Raw genomic sequence first — 23,106 nt, forward strand, 5'->3', positions numbered from 1 at the left:
ATGGGTCTGCTGGGAGGAAAGGGGAAAAGAAGCCCCCACGACTCAAGTGAGACCCCAGTCAGCGTCATGCATGCACGTTTTAGCTGCACCAAACCCAGCAAGCAAGCAGCCTTGGGTTGGCTGTGGGTGGGAGTAATTTGGTGGATGCAGCTCCCCAGCAAGCCCATCTTGCCTCATTTAAATGTTTGGGAACAGAAGAGTTTTGGGATTTGGTAGTCCAAAATGCTCTTGATCTGGAGCAACATCGATACCAGCATGGATCAGAGCACTACGCGCTATGCTGTTAGCAAATCTCAGCCTACATAAATTTACCCCAGGCTTGTTCCCATACGTCTCATGCCTTTGCGCTGTAAACAGATCCATAGTGTCTAGAAGGACTACGCTTATCATGTTGGCTAATATTTTGGTTATTTTATATGCATCTTGTCTTTAAGCACAGGTGGCCAAGGGGTGTGTGCACGTGTGCACCTGTGCGTGCATATGTGGTTTTTCTTCTCTTTTTATGACTTGGGACTGTTAGACACTAAGACAAAATGAATTAGGTTTCTAGTTAATGCCTAGTGGCATCATTACAGAGGCTTTCCTCATGAATATGCAAGCTTTTTCCCCCAGACATGCACACACCACCTTTCTGAGAAAGACGCGTTTTAGAGATGTCATTCTCCTTACAAATTGCTTCTCTCTTGGCGTGCTCTAATTATAGAAGCTGCAACGATGTGTGTGCATGCATGAAGGCAGCAGCAGGAATTTCAGATAAAATCAATTCGCTTAAACTAACTGATGTTAACTGCTTGGGCTGCTCATTACAATGAACTGGAAGAGAAGTGCTGATTGACCTCCTCCTCAGATCTCTGGGAGGTGTTAAACCATCTCAAGTGTGGAATTAGCACAGTGCAGGGAGTGGGACAGGAGTGCAAGGGAGTGATACTGCCAAACTCAGATTTCCACCTCTTTTGGGGGAAGTTACCAGATGATGAACTTTCCAACCAGACCATGAACTCGTTGGAACTGAATGGGTGCTTAGGGGCTGATCCCTACCTTCTAGACAAGCCTTCAAGATTTCTTTTCTTTGTATCCCATAGGAGATATTTTCTGTTTTCAGGGAGAATTGGCTACTGTGACTTTTGCATGCCCAGTGTGGTCTTGTCTGTGCTCTCCTGGACTTCATTCATCTGATACTGACCAACAGCTGAGAAGTCGGTCTGCAAAGCACCTCCTTTCCCAGCAGATCCCTGTGCACCACCCAGCCTACATGATCTGTCTTGGGGTCACACAGTGGGGCTGGTGCAAGGGTAACACCTAGTTGCTGCAAGACGATGAAGAGTCTGTGGGAGGCAACTTTTCACCACTTAAGGATCACTGGTTGCCCCCGAGCAGCACCATTTTACCCATTTGAGCAGCAACGTAGTCCAACTCCTGCAGAGTTTCTGCTGCACAGTACCTGTCCCCTCTGCACAGAGCAACGGGGTGGGAGGAAGGGAGTCAGGATATGTTTACGAAAGAAGACTATAGCACTCCTGATCCTTGGGTCTTCATCACTGTTTCTTTCAAGGAAGAAGATGAATGGCATGTTGAGGAACCACAGAATGGTTGAGGTTGGAAGGGATCTCTAGAGGTCATCTAGTCCAACCTCCCTGCTCAAGCAGGGCCAGGTTGCTCAGGATCATGTCCAGATGGCAAGTGGAAGGATGGGCTGAAGCTTGCTGCAGCTGAACATGGGTGCCGGGGATGCACCATCCTGGCAACAGACGTGGAGGGACTTTTGGGGGCCCTTCAGTTTCAACCTACTCTTCCTGAGGAGCGGCGAGGAGGGGATTTTGCCCAAGGAGGGATGTGGCATGTCTCAGTCTCCCTGAGGTGCTTCGTGAGATCTGCATGGCGGTGGCTGCTGCTGACTTTACAAGCGGTGGGTGGAAAAAGTATTCAGTAAGAGGCCAAGGAAGTGAAGGAAAGGAGGAGGAGGCAGAAGGAGATGAAAGGAAGGAGAAGGCAGTCCAGCATCCCCAGACAGGCACCCAAGATCAGTCCTCATTGAGTGGCTGCTGTTGGCTCGTGGATGGATAAAGCCCCTGCCCCAGCCACGCTAGGCACAGGCTCTAGCTGCTTGCGACCAACCGTTTAATGCTGGTTGATGCAACAGCAGCATGAGGGAACGTGGGGGAGCAGGGATTTGGCAGAAGTCCTCTTTCTTCTGCAAGAACATTATTTTATTATTATAGCCCTGACGTCGATGAAAATCCAGAGAGCCATTGCTGGCGACACGCTGCTAACGTGTTCAGATTTCCCATTAATAGCGGCAACGGTTGTATGTGTGCAGAAAATCAGGGCATTAACCCTTTCGTAGCATTTGATAGGGAGTGTGTGTGGAGAAGGGTTTCTTTGACCTCAGCTGCCGCAACGTGTCATGGAAAGAGCGTCAGAAAATGACTGCGGCACTTTGCAAGGATGTTTGAAGAGCGGCTACGAGCAGAAGAGGGACACGGAAGAGTTCAAAATGGTATTTCTTGGGTTTACTAACAGAATGAGTGCTACAGCCCTAAAATGAATGTCCACTTTGGGATTCCTTGAGATTTTCCAAAGGGACTAAAGGGCTAGCTCCTGTGGAGGCTGCGCATCTCCAGGAGTTTTGCCCTTGGAGCCAAAACCTTTCAGATGTATTTTGGTTTTCACCACCTTGCTGTGTCTTGGATGTGCATTTCTCTCTGCATGAGCAGTGGTACTGGTATTCAGGGGGGTGATGTAAATAATTGATTTTTATTTGCTTTTTAAGTTTTTCCTCCTTATGGCTGATAAATATGTTTAGAATTTATCTGAAAATGGAAAAAAAGAAAGGAGAGTTGCACTGACTGAAACATTTTGGGGAAAAAAACCTCTTTTTTTCTAGTTTTCTTGTTCTTTTGGGGGTTTAAATGTAGGCAGTTTTTGAGAATACACAGAATTTTGGTGCAAAATGTCAAAACATTTCCCTCTGAAAGCTTGCAATGGGCTTCTTTGACTATGGTAAAGGGAGGAAGAAAAAAACTTTCAGCTGAAACCAACTTACTGAGTTTGTCATTTGTATCTGTTGACCTAAACCAGAATGCTATAGCTAATAAACTTGTTGTCTAAAAAATTTAATTCAGCCTCTTCTTCCTGAGTTTCCTGTCACTTCTACCTTCTCATACTCATCAGTATCGCAGTGCCGTGGATTTTTTTATTTTAGGCAAACACTTAAACCCATGTCTCAGTTTTATTTTGGAAGAAAGTGAGGAAGTCTGTGTTCGAGTACATAATAGAGTCTTTTCGATTAACGTGAAGAGCAAAATCTGGTCTGCAGATATTTAATGAGTCATGCTGAGAATGAGAAAGAGAGAAAAGTTCTGCCGAATGAAACAGCAAAAGGCCAGGTTTTGTCTTGCAACTGAATGCACAGATGGGCCCGAGGATGGATCAGTCCTCCTGCATGTTAGGGCTGAGCCCCAGTGCGTTACACATGCCGCTGTTTCACCCATAGGGAAGGGATATTCTTGCTTTTACGAAGGTGCAGAGGGCAATATAATAATCTCTAATAAACGTTAACACCCATGCAATCCTTTTCTTTTTTTTTTTGTGCAGGCGTGGGTATGAAGTTCATTCTCCAAGTGACATTGCAAGTGGAGTACCTACATTTCTTCTGTACTGTTACATAAACTTCTAAGGAACTTCTCTTTTATTTCAGTTTTATTTTTAGCACTGTCATGGGCTCTGTTGTTCTGCATGGGTTAGAGGTTGCCTTGTAGGTTAACAGGTCCATGCTATTATGCCTGAAATTGTCTATGAAAAAGCAAAGTATTTTTTTCTAATCGACAAATAGCAGTAAGATGATGTTCCCCTCTACTTCTGTCTCAGTAGATGAGGAAGGACTGTTGCTGAGTGTGTGTGTGCCTCTGTATATGAAAAATAAAAGACTAATTCTGTAATGTTTGCCCACATTAACCATCTCACTAGCGATGAATAATACGAGGGCTTGCCAGTACCAGGGTCAGAGAACTCAAAAATCTGGTCCGTATGAATCCCAGGGAGAGACAGCTGAGCCTGTGCCTTTTGTACTAGTCTTTCCTTTCTAGTGAATAACTACAGCAGTAGCTGGGTAACGAGAAACAGGACGTTTTATGGCCATTGCTACAACCTCTGCTGACCACTTGCAGATCCCATAAGCTGTGGAGGACCAGATCTGCATACAGTGTCCCACAGAAACAAACCCAGGAGACTTCCAGAAATTATGGCAGATGGTGTTTCATCTTCCTCCCTGAATGGTGTATGGGATTTTGTACACATGGATTATAAAACCCTGTATGGGTTTTATGATTTCTTCCAAAAGAGCTAGTTTCTTGGGCCAAATGGTTTCTATTATGGTTAATCTTAGGCAAACAAAAGTCATTTTCCTTCATTCGGTAAATGTTGGGAAGGTGCATAAATTACCACGCATACGTTATCAGTATAGTTTTCTTATTTAAACATATAGATAAAGACTACCAAAGGGTGTATTGCACTTTTTCATTTCTCTTTAGGATGTCTAGTAAGTTAAGTTGCTCCTTTTTTGCTGGAGAATTGAAGCTCTCCAGAAGAGGAGGGTGCATCGGTTGGTACTTTTGTTCTGAACTTGGAAATCTGCTCCAGCACTTGCACTGCTGTCCATCCGCAAAACACTCTTTTTTCCCCGCAGGTAGATGGCAGCTGTCGCATTGCTCGGTCGCTGTTTCCCACTGCATCCACTTTGTCTCTGTTTCATGTCTCTGTCTCTCAGTAATTTCTGCTATCTTGTCATCCCAGATCTCACTTCATCTCTCTGGGGCTTCTGGTTTGTAAAAACTCTTCATGCAGATCTCAATGACACTGCAGGGGCTCTCCAAGAGTGTTGTACTTACTGAAGGTTCAATTTGCCTTCTATATCCTTGAGATGGTCTGAAATTTTAGTCCTGACCAACAAAGGAAGTGATGAAGAGGAAGGAGATGGGAAAAAAAGGCATTTTCTACACTAGAGCTTCTTCAACCTTGTGCTGGAACAAGCGTGGTTGACCCTGAAGCAAGCTTGCAGCTCCGCTGGGCTCCAGCATTGCATCTTGTAACACCACCTTTTCCTGCAGAGCTCTAATGCACGTGCTCTCCTGTCTTCCTCCAACTCTTCTTCTCTATGGACTCACACGTGCCAAGGGCTGGGGAAAGACCAATTGACTTCATTGGGTGCCAGTGGCCAGAGCAGCGAGGAGAGCACTCCCTTCTCCCACCCCACTGTTCATCTCCATCTGAGTGTCACCACTATTGATGCACCGAGTCTCATCTCTGTCATTGTTCCTGTTAGATTAGTGACTCATCCCAACCCTGGAACCTCGCTGGTACGGTGGTAGTAAAGATAATCTCATGAATTATACATATTATCTGCTGGGATCACACATTCTTATTCATTTTTATTACCAACCTTTTATCCAATATGTTTTGGAGGTCTTTTTCATAATCGAGTTTACATTTCAGTTGATAGAATCCATAATTTACATAGTGAAACATTTATATAATTTACAAGGAGTGAAAAAAATACCCATTTACCTGGATGTTTTCAACTGGAAAGCTGTGGTAAGGTACTATTTTTAAAGGTTTCTGTCTTTCATTAGTATGGCTGTTTTTTCCGATACCACTTCCTTGCATCACATGGACTTAATCAGAAAAAAAAAATCATCTCCATTTTGTCATTAATAGCCTGGATCTTTTAAAAGATATTTTCTAAGGCAATTAGTGCTAAGTGCATTAATAAGACCAGAAGAGAGCTGATTAAGAGCTAGTTTAAAAATAAAACCAGTATTTTGTAATTTATATCACCAATAAATCTTTAAATAAGGACGTTTCAAAAATATTTGGATTTTTCATCTTTTTTGTTGGCTTGTTTCACATTACATTTCCAACAGCTCGGGCAGTGAGTGTACGATTAATCCTTTCCACTTTGCTTTTCAGTCAATTCCTTTGCATTTTCACATACTGTTGGTGCTGGTGTCTGTGTTTGCATTAGCGCAGGACCGCAGACTATCCTAGGAATATAGCAGTGCAAACAAAAACCTGCCTTCGCTCAGGTTTTATTTATGTACTCATACCACATTATCATTAAAAAAAAACCCAAACAGCACAGAACTGTCAAACATCTTAAACTGCCTTTTTTTTTAAATGACTTGGGTATCCTTTTAAAAATACAAGCAGGCACCGCCTTAACGCTTGCTCCTGCTACGGCTTTGGAGCATGAAGAAGGGCACATGATTAGACTTTCCATCTTGGAAAGCAGGAAGCAATGGGATTTGATAGGGAAATTTTGCAAATGAATTGGTATTTTCCAGTACATTGATTTATTTCAATAAAAAATGAATTGTCTTTTTAACTCTCTCCTAATCCACTACCAGGGAAAAAAAAAAAAAAAAAGAATCAAAGTGCTTTGTTTTATTTAAAAGCTACTTAACTGTGTCTTGGTAATACATCAGAATTATGCAAAACCTTTTAAAGTTTGCCTCCCCTTTGCTTAAAAATGGAGACAAACTCTTAATTGTAAAACTGTCCAACCAAAGCCAAAATTCCACACTCTGCCAGAATTAGCAGATTCTTAATCCATTGCACAGTTCTGTTCTGCACTTATTCTTCATAAAATTTTGCTTAAAATTTTAAGTCCATTTTGCAGTTAACCATCACGGGAAATCAACGTTCTCCGTGATTCTCCTGCCTGGACAAGAGCTCCTCAGCCAGTGTGGATGTCTGTGGTGAAAGTAATTCTCTGAATTCTCTGAATTATTTTGTTAATTTTATAAAGATTTGAGCAGGTGAAACAGGACTGAGAATCCCACCAACTCATTTCCCATGGGCTGCCAAGCTCGCCTGACCTTCAGATCACTCTTAGCCATCGTGGTGCTGGCATGAAGTGATGGGCTTTTTATTTCAGTAAGAGGCTTGTGAGTCTTTGACATTTCCTTCTTCTAAATCAACAAGAGCTGCTGTTTTTCTTGTACAAATTAGAAGGCAGTGTGGGTTTTTTTTTTTTTGCTTAGTTGGTTGGGGTTTTATTTTTATTTTTTTTTTCACTGCTGCCTAAAAAGGAGTATAGGATGAGAACAGTTTTTTCTAGCAGCAATATGGTTTAATGCAGATGTAGAGAATATCAGGTTTTGTACCGCAGGCCACCGTTCACTTTCTAGCATCTTTAACAAGCTTGAGAAGAAAAGACTGAAAACCACAAACTGTAACTTGCTGCTGGAAAAGATCTGATATATTTCTAGTATCCTTGCAAAAGCAGGGAACTTCTTAATAATAAGTTAAAATAAACTGTGAGGCTACTAATATAATAAAGTTGGTTGGTTGGTTGGGACTTTTTTGTTGAGTTTTGGGTATTTGCCCCCCCACCATGAGCTGGAAGCAGCCTCTATCCAACATCTCTGCTTCATCTCACCCCTTCTTTTTTACTGTGTGGTGTATCCCAATCTTCTGGGTGACACTTTAGGCCAGCAACTTTCTCTTAATGCTGTTTCTGATGATGTCTGGGATTTCTCTGCTCCTTGTCAGCATTGTACGTGCAGTCTCTCCAGACTTTCGGTCGTAGCTTTGTCATTCAGTCGTGAAGTCTACCTTCGGAGCTGGAGCAAATTTGGGCAGAGCTGCTATTGCTGGCATCCGGCTGCATGGAACAACATGGTGCTCACCAAAGAGGACACCTCTCCACTTGGCCAAGAGTCAGTGTCCGGTGGGGGCAGAATGAATGTGTGTGTCTCAGGGTTGGCTCTAGAGACAACTTCTTCTCTTGGTGGACTACTTGGATATTTCTTTTGCTTGCCTTAATATTGGGTAGGTGGGTTTGGGGGGCTGTTTTTGCTGACTACTGCTATGAGAATGGTGGAGATGTACCCTCTGGGACATGCGTCCGAAGTGGTTCGGCAAAGCTGAACAACGTGTTGTCAACACGGCTGCAAATCTCCTTGGCCAGGCTCCCTGTACGTGAGCTGATACACTGGCACTGTCTGCAGTCATGCTCTCCTGGACGCGCAGGGTGAGCTGCAGGGCTGAGAAGGTACCAGCACTAGCCATGCACCTAGAGTGTCTCATTGCTTTCTTCTTCAGCAGTTTCTTATTAGCATGTATGCTAAAGAAGGAAACAAAAGAGAATAAAACCATCTTAACTAGAAATAATGCAAAGCATATCTGATTGATTGAATCTTGATTGCACTGTAAAAAGATAACTAATGTTTCCTTTTCTCTGTGAACCGCTTCTTGGGTGTACACAGATTTGCATTTTTGTGGATGAGGACTTGGTGCTGTGTTTGGGGTTGCAGGGGGAGGTTTCCCTCATGACAGGGCAGGAAGGATGGGAATATGGCAAAGCATCCCTGGGTATAATGCTCCATCCAAGTGGCTTAGGAAAAAAGGTCTCTCTTGGCTGATTTAAAATGGAAGCGCACAGATTGCGTGCAGCCCCTTTCCTCAGCTAGGTCGTGGGGGAGATAGTGTCTTAATTCTGTATCTTCTTTAATTTCTGAGGTTGGCTTTCACTGCAGGTTAATGTTCACCCTTTACCTTCTCTTGATTTCTGTGAGGGATGCTTCTCCATGCCTGGGCTGTCCCTTGCGATGCCTCCTGTGCCACCAGAGCGCAGACACTTGCCAAGCTGCAAAGTTTTGGTCCCACTGCCCTAGACCTCACCTGCATGGGAAGCTTTTGTCTGAATAGCCTTTTTCCTTGGCTTCTTAGGCTTTCCTTGGGGTAGGGTCTGTATTTATTATTCCTTTCAGAGATATGTATTGCGTATATATTTATAGCTTCATTTTTTTTTTTCCTAGTATCTTCCAAGAAAGACCTGTGCTGAGCTCCAGTTAAAACTTACTAGCTCTACCAGGAACACTTGTGCTGGGGACACTGTGCGCAATTACTTCTCTGGGGACATGTTAACTAAAGCACAAATCTCAGCAGCTTTAAAAAGGTTAATGTACTGAAACTCTGCTTCAGAGAGCCCAAGAAAAAAATGCATGCCTAGGTGAGATCCTTACCAACCTGAAATGATTCTCCCTCCCTGCTTTACCTCCTTGGTCTTGTCCACTCATTGAATCTGGGCCCTGCACTTAACTCGGCTTAGAAATTATAAAATCTCTGTCTCCTCTGGTCAGCTTGCTATAGCTGTGGTAGGTCTTTCAAAGAAAAAAATCTGTTCTGTTAATGTAGATGTGTTTTTTTCCTCTCATTTTCTCTATACTTTTTTCTGCTAGTGTATCTGGTGGGGAAGTACGGTGGGAGGAAGGTTCTTCTTCAGGGCAAGGCTGCGGGGTGACTTCTTGGTTTTACCTTGGGGAGAGGAGGAGGAGGCAGGTCCTTCACTACCTAAACGCATCTTGCTTTCAGATTGGTGGGGTGAAACGGGTTCTTCCAGCTCAGATGCCTTCAGGTAAAGCTTCATTTCTAAAACTAGGAAAATTTTGGTTTGTATGTTCAGGAGAACTTGGCCAAACCAGGAAGGCGATTTCAAAAAAGTAAACAGGAGTTTATAAGTGTTAATGCAAACAGAGACCCCGAGTTAACCCATAGGTAACTGAGTTCTTGAATACACTGACCCCACTGCGTGAGACTGGGGGTTGGAAGAGGATTGATGCAAACACTGGCTTCATCCCATTTGTTACACGTGTGATCCCCTCAGCACCCTCTCTTTGTGCTGTGGCCATGCCGAGGAGACCCAGGTCTTTTGTACAAGTCACTGCATAAATCTGTAGCAAGGAGCTTCAGAGCATTGCCACGTGAAACAGCATCACGTTTTCCCATGCTGATGAAAAGCATGTTGCCTGATGAGTGCGATTTTTGCTTACATTTCCCTTTATCACTTATTTCACTCAAACTTCAACAGGAGGAAATAAAAACCTCCTAAGCTTGCATGCCAGGAGCAACTTCGCAAGATTAGACACGATGCTGCTTCTTTCATTCCCTTCCATTTCCCTTTCTATTTTAAGCTCTTTTCCTTGAGGAAAGGAGCCTTGTCCAAACATGCTCTTGGCCAATCCTTTCTACACTGGTATTTGTTGAAGCTTTTTTGCCCAGTTTCAACAGAATAGCAGAGGTCATGAGGATAAATGAGGTTCCTGTGGTTTATATGAAATGGAAACGCAGCTGAAGACCAAAACAGTGTTCTTGCTGTGGAAGAGACTGAGGACTGCTACGAAGCATAGTCTCAGAAACAGCGAGTCCACAGGGAGGAGCACCATAGGAAGCTGTTGAGTACTGGCGGCCAGAGGACTCGTCTGGGGTGGGTGTAGGTGTCTGTGCATCCACCAGTTCTTGCTTGTCTGTTTTCTGTAGCATTTTCTTTTTCCCATGACAAGCTGCTTCTTTGTGTTTACTCTTTCTTTTTCCCCCTTTGCCTCCTTCATCTTCTTCCACCTCTTCATTTTTACATCAATTGTTGTGGGAAAGCTAAAACAAAGACATGAATTTAGCATTTTGCTACAGAGCAAATCTCTTCTTTTTGGGCTAGCAGCCAGAAATCAATCTTTTTCTCTCCCTTGGGTTTGATTTCCCAGTGCCAGAGGCCCGTGGCTCTTGTTGTGGACCATAGTCTTCAATAGTTACTCTTCTTGGATAACTTAGGTCAACGCTGTGAAAAGTCTTCAAGGGGGGAATTGAAACCTTGCAACGGGTCCCCTGGTCCTGGGGAAGGAACAAGTTTCTTGATGGGTGAGACTTATCCGTTCAGCTGGGTTGTGAAGGGGTTAAGCCACAGGGCTTGAGTGCAGTTGTGCTTAATCCTTATTGGCAAACTGAGGATTTAGGGTGGATGGTTTGAAATCATAGTGAGCAGGTTGCTCCCTACCTGCACTTTACTCCTGGTAGGTGTTTCAGGGTACAAAAGGGGAGTTCGGATACCAAATAACTTTCTGCTGGAAGGTTTTTTTTTTTTTTCAGCAAAGGATGATGTTATAACTTCAGTTGAAACTTTCAAATGAGCAAAGATGGAGATGCAGGAAATCTGTAGCTGTCTTTTACAGAGCACAGACATAGCTCTCGGTGGTGCAGTGGGGATAGGTGCATTACAATTCTGAGGGGTTGAGCTGCTTTACTACAGCCACGTTAAGTATTGTAAGTAGAAACATCGAATGCTTGTCCTGTTTTTCCTCTTTTCCCTTTTTATTGGAGTTACTGTAATTATTGCCTTTTCTTTTCTGCAGCTTTTGAGTTATTTTGGGTTTGCTGCAAAACTGAGTTCAGGGAGGCGATTGCCTTCACCTGGCTGCAGAAAAGCCATTAGGAGCTTCAAATTAGTGTGAAATAATTAATAGGCAAGGAAGATTAACGTGGAGAACACGGGCAGTTTTCATTAACATTAAGCAAAAGGATGTTCCTGTAGACACTTTTACCATGCCTGTTGTCCTGGACCTCTAGCTATTCCCTTTGGACATTAATTATATCCAGATCACTAGAGACAAGACCCTGTAAGCCTGCTCAGGCTTCGCGTTTGGCTTGTCTTGAAGAGGAACTGAAAGACTTTTCGGCTTGCCAGCTCGCTCAGATTTCTCCTTCCCCTGCATAAGTGTTGTCGGTGGTGGTTGGAGCTAACGACTGCTTGTCACAGCACCTGGGAGCCCCAGGGATGCCCACATGCATCATCAGCATTTTCTCCCTCCTGAACAGGCTGGGGGGAAGCAGACCACAAGCTCCCAGGTTATATTTTGCTCCAAGCACTGATACCACATCCCTCCACTGGCCAGTCCTCATCCTGAGTGTCTCCTGTGGAGAGACGTGTGATGAATTAGAGATTATAAGTGCACTGAAACATGGAACGCACAGCACTCTGAGTCTCCACTGGAATAACGATTGCAAAAATCATGTGTGAGGCTTGTATGGATTTTTAAGGTGTTCAGCCGCTCTTTACAACTACCTGAAAGGAGATTGTAACAGGGCGAGTGTTGGTCTCTTCTCCCAAGTAATTAGCGATAGGACAAGAGGAAATGGCCTCAAGTTGCGCCAGGGGAGGTTTAGATTGGATATTAGGAAAAATGTCTTTACTGAAAGAGTGGTGAAACATTGGACCAGGCTGCCCAGGGAAGTGGTTGAGTCCCCATCCCTGGAGGTATTTAAAAGATGTGTAGCCGTGCTGCTTAGGGACATGGTTTAGTGGTGGACTTGGCAGTAACACTGTTTATGGTTGGACTCGATGATCCTAAGGGTCTTTTCCAACCCAAATGATTCTCTGATTTTATGATTCAGTTTCCTTTTTTTTGGTGTTGGTCCAAAGTGCTAGGCGCATCACAGAGGTCAGAATACCACCTCCGCACAGCAGATAGATAGGTGTGAGATGGTGTTGCATGTCTGGATTTAAACCTGGTGCAGTCTCACTGATTTTTGCCTGGAGGAAGCAATTTATGGGATAAACTATCCCCGGAACAGCTCCTGAGTTTATCTTGGCAATGCAGAGCTGAGCAGCCAGCTAACAATAAAATGTGGTTTGTTCCCTCACTCTGTTTTATTTACTAGCGGACATATTCCCTTCAAGGTTTATTTTGAGGCAGTTTGCTGAAATGATGAAATGGGAAGGGTTAACAGCAGGGAGAAGGCAGCAAAGTCTGGTGAAAGGGACTGTTTGGCTTCAGTGATGCCCACTCCTCCTCCTCCCTCTCTGTCCCTCCTCAGTGCACTGTCAGCATCACTGGACAAGGAATATCTCGTACTGCACACATGCAGTTAATCACACGATGGGATGCAACTCCTTTTCTTATGAAGGAAAGGGATTTTTGGTGCAATAAATAAAATAAGCACGCAAGCAACAACAACAAAAAGAACAGCCGATAAATGCATTTCCAGGAGTGCAGCAAGGTGGATTACGAGGCAGTGGCTCTATCTCAAGCTGCACATTTCCCTAAGATCGCACTCGCGGCTGAGGTCTCCCACTGCAGTTGGCTAGAGCGTTTATAAACACATTTTGCTTTGGTAGAGCATGTACTTAAAAGCTCGCCCCTTCCATTTGCTGCACCCACCTGTAGCTTTTCAGTTAAAAGACAGAAGAATTAAGAAACAGTAGGAAAATATCAGAAATGCCAGTGTTGATTGCTGCTGCTTTAGCAATTGCAATAAATATAACAGGTCATCACTATTTGCTAGGTGGGGAGAAGGTTGAGCTGAGAGCAGAGGAAGTTAGAATCATAGAATCATAGAATCATAGAATCATTAAGGTTGGAAAAGACCTCTAAGATCATCGAGTCCAACCATCAACCCAACACCACCACCCACTAAACCATGTCCCTAAGCGCCTCATCTACTCGTCTTTTAAATACCTCCAGGGATGGGGACTCCACCGCTTCCCTGGGCAGCCTGGTCCAATGTTTAAACACTCTTTCAGTAAAGACATTTTTCCTCACGTCCAATCTAAACCTCCCCTGGCACAACTTGAGGCCATTTCCTCTCATCCTGTCGCTTGTTTCTTGGGAGAAGAGACCGACCCCCACCTCGCTACAACCTCCTTTCAGGGAGTTGTAGAGAGCGATGAGGTCTCCCCTCAGCCTCCTTTTCTCCAGGCTAAACAACCCCAGTTCCCTCAGCCGCTCCTCAGAAGACTTGTCCTCCAGACCCCTCACCAGCCTCGTTGCCCTTCTCTGGACACGCTCCAGCACCTCAACGTCCTTCTTGTAGTGAGGGGCCCAAAACTGAACACAGTATTCGAGGTGCGGCCTCACCAGTGCCGAGTACAGGGGCACGATCACTTCCCTACTCCTGCTAGCCACAGTTGGGTTGTTCAACCCCAATCCAGTTGGGTTGTCCTGTCTCCTGCCAAGGGGATTCTGCTGGAAAGCAAATGGGGAAAGTAGCTGGAAACTGTAAAAATGTTTTTGGAAATATCCAGTTAAGGAAGCGGAGGAGAAGTGATTTGCACATAGGATTCTGTGATGTATCCACCACAAACCCTTCACAGCTTTCAGGACCCACAGTGCGAGCAAAAGTCACCCTTCCCCCATTGTGGCCCTGAACCCTATTAGCATTGGGGCATGCAAAGTGGTTACTGGATATCAGCAACCTCATATTCCTTCTTGGGGAATTGTAATATTTTAGCACTCGCTTTATGTAGTCAAAGACATTTAATTTTTTATTAGACACAAATGTACTTCACATTCACTTTCTTTCAGTCTTGATATGTCTTCACTTAGCTTGGCAGTACAGATGTCTTTTTGCTTTGCTTTCTGCTGCTGTTTCTAAATTGTTTTGCGTGTCTGCTTGAACTGCTGAATCCTCCATGAATAGTTACAACATTTCTGCTTGATGTGTGGAAGCTTGAAGTTAGAGCAGTTAAAACAAACTCCTTCTTACTATTTTCTTTTCTTTTCTGAAACAAAAAGTAAAATAAAACCAGAACTGGCAGTATGCTGTAACATGAAATAAGAGTTCAGGGGCAGGAAATTGCAAGCCAGATTCAATGCAGTTTTCTCAGATAAGCCATTCTCCGAGCATTGCATTTTCAATGTAATTGTTTGGAAATTCTGGCCAAAGGTTGCATCTACCTTTGTTTTTTTCATTTAATTTGCACTTGTTTGAGGTGTGGGGTTGTCGTGGCCCTCTCTGTTAGTTCTATATGAATTGAGATTTCAAGCCTTTGAGGGGGAGTTCATCATCTCACAGTCCTCTTGCATTTGGCTAAAATAAATATGCTGGGGCTTAAAAACTTAAGTATTTCCATGTCTTCAGAGTATGATCCTCACACGTTGTCCTGTTGTGTTTTGCCTCTTTCTCATTAGGGAAATGCGGTACAGGGTGAGCAAATTGGTCTCTCCATGGCCACCCAGGGGAGGTTGGACAAAACCCACCCTCCCAAATTAGCACTTGAATTTCTGGGTGGTTTTTAACTTTATGGACCAACTCTGGACACACAGTGTTGCTCGGTGTTTCTTTCTTATGGTATTGCAGGGACTCCGAAATGCAGGCGTGCACAGTCCGTGCAATGAAATTGGTGCTTCTGCCTTTTGCAACATTTGGGATATTTCATCTTTGCTGTTGGGGTGGTTTTGGCATTTTAAATGACCCTCCAGCGGTACCTGCTGGATGCTGTGAATCTGCAAGAGTGTCCCCAGGTGGGAACACATTGAGGTCTGGAGTCTGTATTATTTGGGGGGTTTAATGCAATAGTGTTCCTAGCTGGGTGCTTATAATTGACGACTTGAAGGAGTTTCCAACCCTTGGTTTGGTTGCATCATGGTTCATCTGAAGCTTCATTCAGCAAAGTACCTAAGTGTGTGTGGACTCAGGATCACTGGGCCAGGCTAGAAATCTGTTGAGGCAGATTCAGTGTTTCTAAGGAAAGAATGGAAATAAATAGGTAAATAAACCCTTCTCTCCCCTACAAAAAACCCCCACTCATCCAAAAAACCTCCATCACAAAATGTGTGGACCGGTACTCTCAGCACACGCAATTGGAAATTTAGCCAAGCTGAAGCCATGTCTTGGACGCCCATCCTCCTGTATTACTAACCCAGAGTGTGTCGGCACACTGAAAAATCCGAGAAAAACCTCCCGAAACTGGGATCAGCGCAGCCTGTAAAGATCTAAAAAATCTTATCCCATGCTGCTCTTTTGTCAGTGATTTAATGAAAGCTGGATCTTGTTAGTAACAAGTGAAATTCCTGGGGGATGGGTAAGCCCAAGCTAATTTCTTGTGTTATATAGCCTCATATATAAAGCAAAGGAAAGGACTGTCTAGGACAGCTGATTTAGGAGGAACTGCAGGAAGAGAAGAGTGGGAAAATCTCTAGAAATGACCCCCTGTGCATTTGGATTAAACGCCATTTAATGCCCCGGATTTGTGTCAACCTGACAGACTGATCCAAGACTTTATTTACTGCTGGTACAGGGCTGAATCATCTCATGTGTGTGCTGGTGCGGGTGAGATGTGTGAGAAGCAGTGGAAAATCCCGATTGCGCTGTTTGGATGTGGAGCTTGTCCTCAAGCACCGGGAGATGCATCCTCAGGACTAACCTGAGCAGTGCATCAAGCAGGCTTCTCGTTTTGTTCAATACTCATGGTTTTCGCCTTGCTCCGTCGCTGACTTTCTGCTCTTCCAAATGCAGGTTGGGCACATGGTGTTTAACAGCTTAGGGAAATCTGGTTAAGGGAAGCAGAGTATGTCGTAGTTGCAGTCTGCTGACTTGAAAATACGAATCATAGCTCCTGTTTGAGTTTCTGTAACGCTTCAGCTCAGAGAAGCGGCTTGCTAATAGCAGTGGCTGTTTGAATGCGCTGTAGTGGGTCAGGTGGACAAGCCCTGCGGTGCTTTTGGACTTGACCAAAGTTTCAGGTAGAGCAGCTTCTGGGAAACCTGCAACAGCTGACCCAGGCGGGAGGCAGAATAGGGCAAAACCATAAGAAAATCTGCTGTAAAGCTGCTGCCATAAAGCTGGTGCCAAAGACATAGGTATAAATGACTGTTTCTCTGGTGACTACTACCAATCAAAAACCAAACGCCTGATTAAAGCTTATTTGTGTGATGTATCTTTTCTCTGTAATATAGCCCAGTCCAACCTCACGTCGCTTCTTCTCTGGGGATGATGAAGCTGTGGAGGAGCTCAGGATAGTTTCAGGGGGTTTGAAGTTGGGAAATGAAGCTAACAAAAAAACCCCCAACAAACACCACCAAACCTCAAAATCCCAAACATTCAAACCCTCACTTCAGTGTTCTCCTTGTAGGGCAGATTTGGGTACCTTGGCCAAAGTGGGACCTTGGGAATGAAGCTGAGAGAAGTCATCTGGGCAGCAGCAATAGCAATTCCTGGCACTGACTCATTGACCCTTGCAGTTGGGCTATCAGGAAGAAATAGGAAGAAGGGGAGCCTCTCTTGGGGGCTGGAAGATGAATGTGTGGAAGACCCATCTGGGCTCCCATCTCCCTCCTGCCCCAAATGCTTCGAGCCCATGGAGCAGTTGCACTCTGCTCACTGCTTCCTCCCCTTTTCTGAAGGCAGGACCCGCTTGCGTGCCCTCCTGCTCTGGGAAGCGATGGTTAACCATCCTGTTGTGCTTGCGGTTTCTTGTTCATTCGTGGCTCTGATACTCCCACTTGATAAATAAGCAGAAATCATTTATATTCCAATTGCTAATAATTCCTACAATGCTGTCTCAATCCACGTGGGCCGTATCCTCCGTGTTGCAGAAGCATCTTTACTGTCCTGATCGTGCTGAAGTAGGTATTTGCCTGTCCAGTGCAAGTTGCATGATCAGCCACTGCGTAAGGCTACATCAGACCACCTACTTGGGCTAAATTTCTGCAGTGAGGAGGGACCTGCATCCCTCTTCAAAGGATCAGCTGGGAGGTGAGTCCCTTTCAAAGTGATCGGTGGTCTCCAGTATTAATATCTCTTCTGCCTTTTTGTCTTCACAGCCACCCAGATTGATCCCAGCGAACTACAGGAACTTTTTCAGGAGACTTCAGCCAATGTCTTCCGAATTAACTCCAATGGTGCGTATAATGAAAGGTTTCCTAGTCAATTGTGTGCTGTCCTGCTGATGACTCGTGTGCGTGTACACGGTGTATGGCAGCTCCTGTTGTCAGGGAGCAAGTATTAATGCAGTTTTTCTGCTGCTGCATCTCACGAGCACCAGCACATGTCCAATACACAGCTCTTTATAAGATGTAAAAATATTCCACCATATGTTCCATTAAACAGGCACAGATATATTCCAATCCTTGCTGAGACCACATCCTTTTCTATTTTTAATTGTGTCATCTGTTACAATAGGGAGTTAGAGTGCAGAAAGGTGGAACAAGCCAGACTCATTTTCTAATGTGTTGCAGCACTAGTGTGTTCAGAGCCTGTCCTATGAGCTTGCAAAACATCTATCTATCTCCCTTATAAAAACACCAACACCAAAATTCTTCTGTTGTTCTTCACTCTGTAGATTGAGTGGGGACGCTATTCCTGCTCATGTCTCCTCAGACCCTACAGACACAAAGTGCTTCCCTCCTTCGGAGACATGCTCTGGCTCATCAGTTTTGTTGGGCTGGGCTGGAGGGATGTATTTTGCAGATAGATACCAACTAACATTGCTGAATGGTTAATGTCATGGTATCCCAGTTCTAAAATTCACTAGTGTCAGACAACGATCTAAAATTATTGGGTGCCGATTTTACGGTGGACCTTGAAATTGCTTCTGAATCACCTGGACAGCTTCTCTGTCTGGTCTGTTCTGTGTCTGTGGGTATTGGGTGACAGAGAGGACTGGCCTAGGTGTAAGGAAAGGATCTTAGTGCCTCCTTATTTCTGTAATTATTCCCCCACGTGTCTCAGGGGTGAGGCCCCAGTCCTTGTAGCAAGGAATCCTTGCTAGAAGAAGGACGGGAAGTAAAACTTCTAAAACATAGTCGTCTCTTCTGCCAGGAAAACTCAAGCACCAATTTTTCTATGACTACAAGGGATTGGTAGGTTTGAGTTTACTTTCGACAATCATCACCTTGAGTTCAGGACCTCCTGCAACATGGATGTACCTCACCTGTGAGCCTCATTGCTGCTCTCCACTACCCCAGAAGGTGAAGGCCTGAAACAAGTGTAGGTTCTGGGTAGGCTCCATGAAGTTATTCAAGTGCCCAGCTTGCTGTAAAATCAGAAGAAAAATAATTATTCACATTCTCCTTTGTGCCTTGGGATAGACTAACCCCATGCAACAGGACAGGATGGGTGCTGGCTGGCTATGAAGCTGTTTTGAGGAAAAGACCTGGGGGTACTGGTCAACCACAAGTTGAACATGAATTACAGAAATCGTATTCTTGTCTTTAATTACCTAACGGGAGACTGTAGAGTAGGTGGAGCCATAACCTCTCAGATGTGCACAGTGGAAGGACGAGAGGCAAAGGGCATCTGAAACATAGGACATTCCAACTCAATATGAGGAAAAAGGTTCTGATCATCAGTGTGGTCAACCAGTGCAACAGGAGCCCAGAGAGGCTGTGACATCTCCATCCTTCAAGATATTCAGAGCTGGACAAGACCCTGAACAACTTGCTCTTAAGTGGACCTTCTCTGAGCAGAAGGTTGGACTAGAGACCTCCAGAGATCCCCTCCAACCTGCATGAGTCTGTGATTCTTCAGTAGTTTGTCAGAATCTCAATTACTGCACATACAAGATGATTCTGAATGGGTCAAAAGCAAAATGGGAAATGCACGCTTCATGTTTGTTTATTTTTCTTATTTTTCAGAGGATTAACTGATAGATGCATTATACAAACAGTTGTTTAAAACACTTGTTATTCACAGTTTTTTGGCAAACTGCTTGGATACCACAAGTTCAACAGTTTTCTTCACAGAACAGAATCCAAGAAATTCAGCCATTGGAAGTCACCTTCGGGTTGCCAGTGATATTTGCCCACTGGGATACTGGAGAGCAGTGGTGGGATTGACGGTGCTTGGGGTGAAGGACAACCATGCACTGCAGAAGGTGGAGAAAATCATAGAATCAGAGAATGGTTGAAGTTGGAAGGGACCTCTGGAGGTCATCTTGTCCAACCCCTTTGCTCATGCAGGGCCACTTAGAGCTTGTTGCCCAGGACCATGTCCAGATGGCGTTTGAATGTCTGCAAGGATGGAGACTCCACAACCTCCCTGGGCAGCCTGTGCCAGTGCTCAAGTCACCCTCACAGTAAAAAAAGTGTTTCCTGATGTTCAGAGGGAACCTCCCGCATTTCAGTTTGTGCCCCTTGCCTCTGGTCCTGTCACGGGGCACCACTGAAAAGAGTCCGGCTCCATCTTCTTTGCTCCCTCCCTTCAGATATTTCTATACATTAATAAGATCCCCCTGAGCCTTCTCTTCTCCAGGCTGAACAGTTCCAGCTCTCTCAGCCTTTCCTCACAGGAGAGATGCTCCAGACCCTTAATCATCTTTGTGGCCCTTCTCTGGACTCTCTCCAGTGTGTCCATGTCTCCCTTGTACTGAGGAGCCCAGAACTGGACACAGCGCTCCAGGTGTGGCCTCACCAGTGTTGAGTAGATGGGAAGGATCTCCTCCCCTGACCTGCTGGCAATGCTTTCCTTAATGCAGTCCAGGATATTACTCACCTTCTTTGCAGCAAGGGCACATCGCTGGCTCATGTTCAACTTGGTGTCCACCAGGACCCCCAGGCCCTTTTTCCCGAGCTTTTCCTTGAGAAAACTCTAATACTGTGACCTGGGCTTGTGGCCACTGTGGCAACTTGAACCTCCCAGCTGTGATCACTAGTACTTTGCTTATAGATGGGTATATAACCATACTATGACACACAGAAATACCTGATTAGCATCAATCTTGGTTGCTCCAGCACTAATAGTTTTACCTTGACAATGGTAGTGATGAATGATAGTAGCACTTCTGCTACCAAGCCAAGGGCTCAGCGTGAAGTTTTGCAACCTGCTCGCGAGTCTGTGTGCGCTATTAATACCCAAACTAGCCAGGTTAGGGCTGACTTGATATGTCTCTGTGCTGTAATCACAACTCCTGCTGCAGTGGAGTTTATCCTGAGAAACCCTTAAGATGAGTGGTACATCTTTTTTGAAATGCCACGATCCAATTTCTATTTTTGTTCTTTGTTAGAATTGCATTAATCCATTCAATTAGGTTTTGAGCAATTTCTGGTGGTCTTTGTTTCTCCTCTTGAGATGGTATAGAGTGCATGATGATGTGCTTTCTGTTAAGAGTTGCCTGTATTGAGTGCTCTGTGAAGCAGGTAATGACAGTGCCTGTACTTAAAACTATTTTGCAAAATTGGAGAGGGTGCGGAGAAGAGCTATGACAACTGTTTGAAGTCTGCAAATCAGACTCTAAAATGCATGCTATCCGAACTTCTGTTTGAGGCATCTAAGAGGACTTGATCATGGTGTGTAAGTACCTCTCTGGGAAGAAAGACATCAAATAGATAGCATAGGGCTCATTAATCTAACATTCTTACACATAACGAGATCAGGAGATAGGAGTCAAAGCTAGACAAATTCAATCTTTCTGTATGAGGATAACTAGCCATTAGAACTGCTTATTGAGGGGACGTGATGGATTTGGCATTGCTTCAAACGTTTAAATCAAGATTCAAATGTCTTTTTATAAGATATACTTTAGTCCAGCTACAGTCTATGGTCTTGATGTAGGAGTGATGGGACAAAATTTTATGGTAGGAAATCAGATTGGATAATCAGAATTGCTCTCTCTGGCCTTTAAAATCTATGAATCTATGAATTTATAATGCCTTTTAAAGTACTTTTAGGTTGAAGAAATGCCCATAAGACACTCTACTGTTGTTGCTCTGTTCACCACCCATATTATTTTCTGTCTGCTAAAGTCAGTTTCATTCAGTTTGCGTGTGGCTTCTTCATAGCCTTTTCCCCAAAAGTGGGTACATCTTTTCAGGAGAGGGATGCTGAGTGTACTGCTAAGATTTTGCAGTCAGAGCTAATCCATGTTAGGTAAAGAACTTTGCAGGATTATAAAATGGGAAAGGATGCCCATGATCCCTTCTGCCCTGTACAGCTGTACAATATGGTCTCTTTAGGAAACCCAGCAAGCTCCATCTCAGGGCATGTAGCAGAAGTCAGTGCTGTTGTTTGTGCACCACCACGCAAACAGCTGAGCAAGGAACGAGCAGCTGCATTGCAGATGTTCACCAGATTATGGTTTGTACTCCTGTTGCACTGGGCATGATGTGTTGAACGTCCTTCAGTGTTGCATAAATCCAATCACAGGTCCCCTTTTCCTTCTTTTCCTGCCTTACCCCAGCCTCTTTGGGGTTTTCCAGGTTTACCGTTGCATTTGGAGACCAAACTATGCACCTGAAATCCTCTTCTCCTCCTTGGGATGCTAAAGGTGTCATGAGCTCCCCATGCTATGCCTCTGTGTCCTGGTTTTGGCAGGGATAGAGTTAATTTCCTTTATATTCTCTCCGTGGTCACGCAGGTAAAACCATAGGGTGCCACGTGGTGTGTATCCTTTATATTCTCTGTTGTTTGAATTCCCAAAATGCCAGGTTGTGGGCAGTCTCGGCTGTATTTTTTCTGTCTTTGGGGAATGGCTATTTTTAATGAAACAAGAAGTCAACTTTGTACCGGGATTTTAAAACATTGTTGATTTTTATTGAGTAACACTACAAAAATAATAAACGTTGCATACTTTCTCCCTCTTTGCTCTCCTTACTCTTTTTGCAGAAGTCTGAGCCTTTGGGTGCTTTAAATTCTTCTTGGACCGCTCAGGACTTGCCTCCTGGCCAAGGGGTATCTTTGTAGCTCTCAGCTGATCTTGGCTGATTTCACGTATAAATGCCTCCTGCTCCTTTTTTCTGCTATGAAAATGGAAATCTTCCTCATGTGTTGAATAAAAATCTTAGCCAGGACAGTTGGTTCTGTTTATGTGCTACTGGATCACTCTCCGGCCAGGTCATGAGCTTATAGACTTTTTTTTTATCCCATCTCTTACAGAAATGTCAAGGGGTAGAGAAAGCTTTTTCCTATTCTTTGCATCTGCTTACTTTCTCTCTAATTCTTTGGGGGCCGTCCCTGTTGAGCGTAGGGAAGTTTGTCTGATAGTGCTTTGACTTATGTGAGTTTTATGGGGTTTTTGTTTAGTTGGTTTTTTTCCTTTTGGGGAAAAAAAACCCACAAAAATAAGCTCAAGTACTGGCTGAATTTGTCTTATCGATGGCTTTTTTCCCTACTTATTTTTATGAAGGTTTTGCATTTCTTTTGAAGTACGGCTTTTAGCTGCCTCTCAGTAAATGCCTTATAAATAAGTAAAATAAATAACAGTCGTAAAAGGAGCTGGTTTGGTGCGTCATGTCTAGAGGGCCAATCAGTGGAGGATATACTGGAGGAATCAGACCTGTTCTGGCCAGATGGAGAACCTGAGTGCTCTAATGAGTCTCTTCCCTCTCTAATTCCTGTTACTTGCTCATTAATGACTCCCTGTGACAGGTTGGTGCCATGCGCAGTCCCATTACCTTGATCTGAGAGGCTGAGCAAAGGATTTTTCAGCATCCCCCAGGTGCGATAAAGTCTCCATTGCCATCTCAGGATGGTTTCTTATCCCCCGTTGATTTTAAGGATTGCAACGGCATAGACAACTGGTGCCAAACTCTCAGTTTATGTAAATCAGTACAGCTCCAACAG

At 44.3% G+C, this 23,106-nt stretch overlaps 1 protein-coding gene across 8 annotated transcripts in view; it reads left to right on the top strand.

Annotated features, from left to right (window-relative positions):
* Window positions 1-23,106, top strand: part of TSNARE1 (t-SNARE domain containing 1) — a 530,096-nt gene that overhangs the window by 157,813 nt on the left and 349,177 nt on the right. For all 8 annotated transcript variants that reach the window (XM_076329011.1, XM_076329018.1, XM_076329017.1 and 5 more), the window contains one exon: window positions 17,373-17,450. In XM_076329011.1, the coding sequence (XP_076185126.1) occupies window positions 17,373-17,450 (78 nt within the window). The remainder of the gene's footprint in view (window positions 1-17,372; window positions 17,451-23,106) is intronic.

The sequence above is a fragment of the Aptenodytes patagonicus genome, chromosome 2, assembly GCF_965638725.1.
Source record: "Aptenodytes patagonicus chromosome 2, bAptPat1.pri.cur, whole genome shotgun sequence".
Classification (NCBI taxonomy): domain Eukaryota; kingdom Metazoa; phylum Chordata; class Aves; order Sphenisciformes; family Spheniscidae; genus Aptenodytes; species Aptenodytes patagonicus.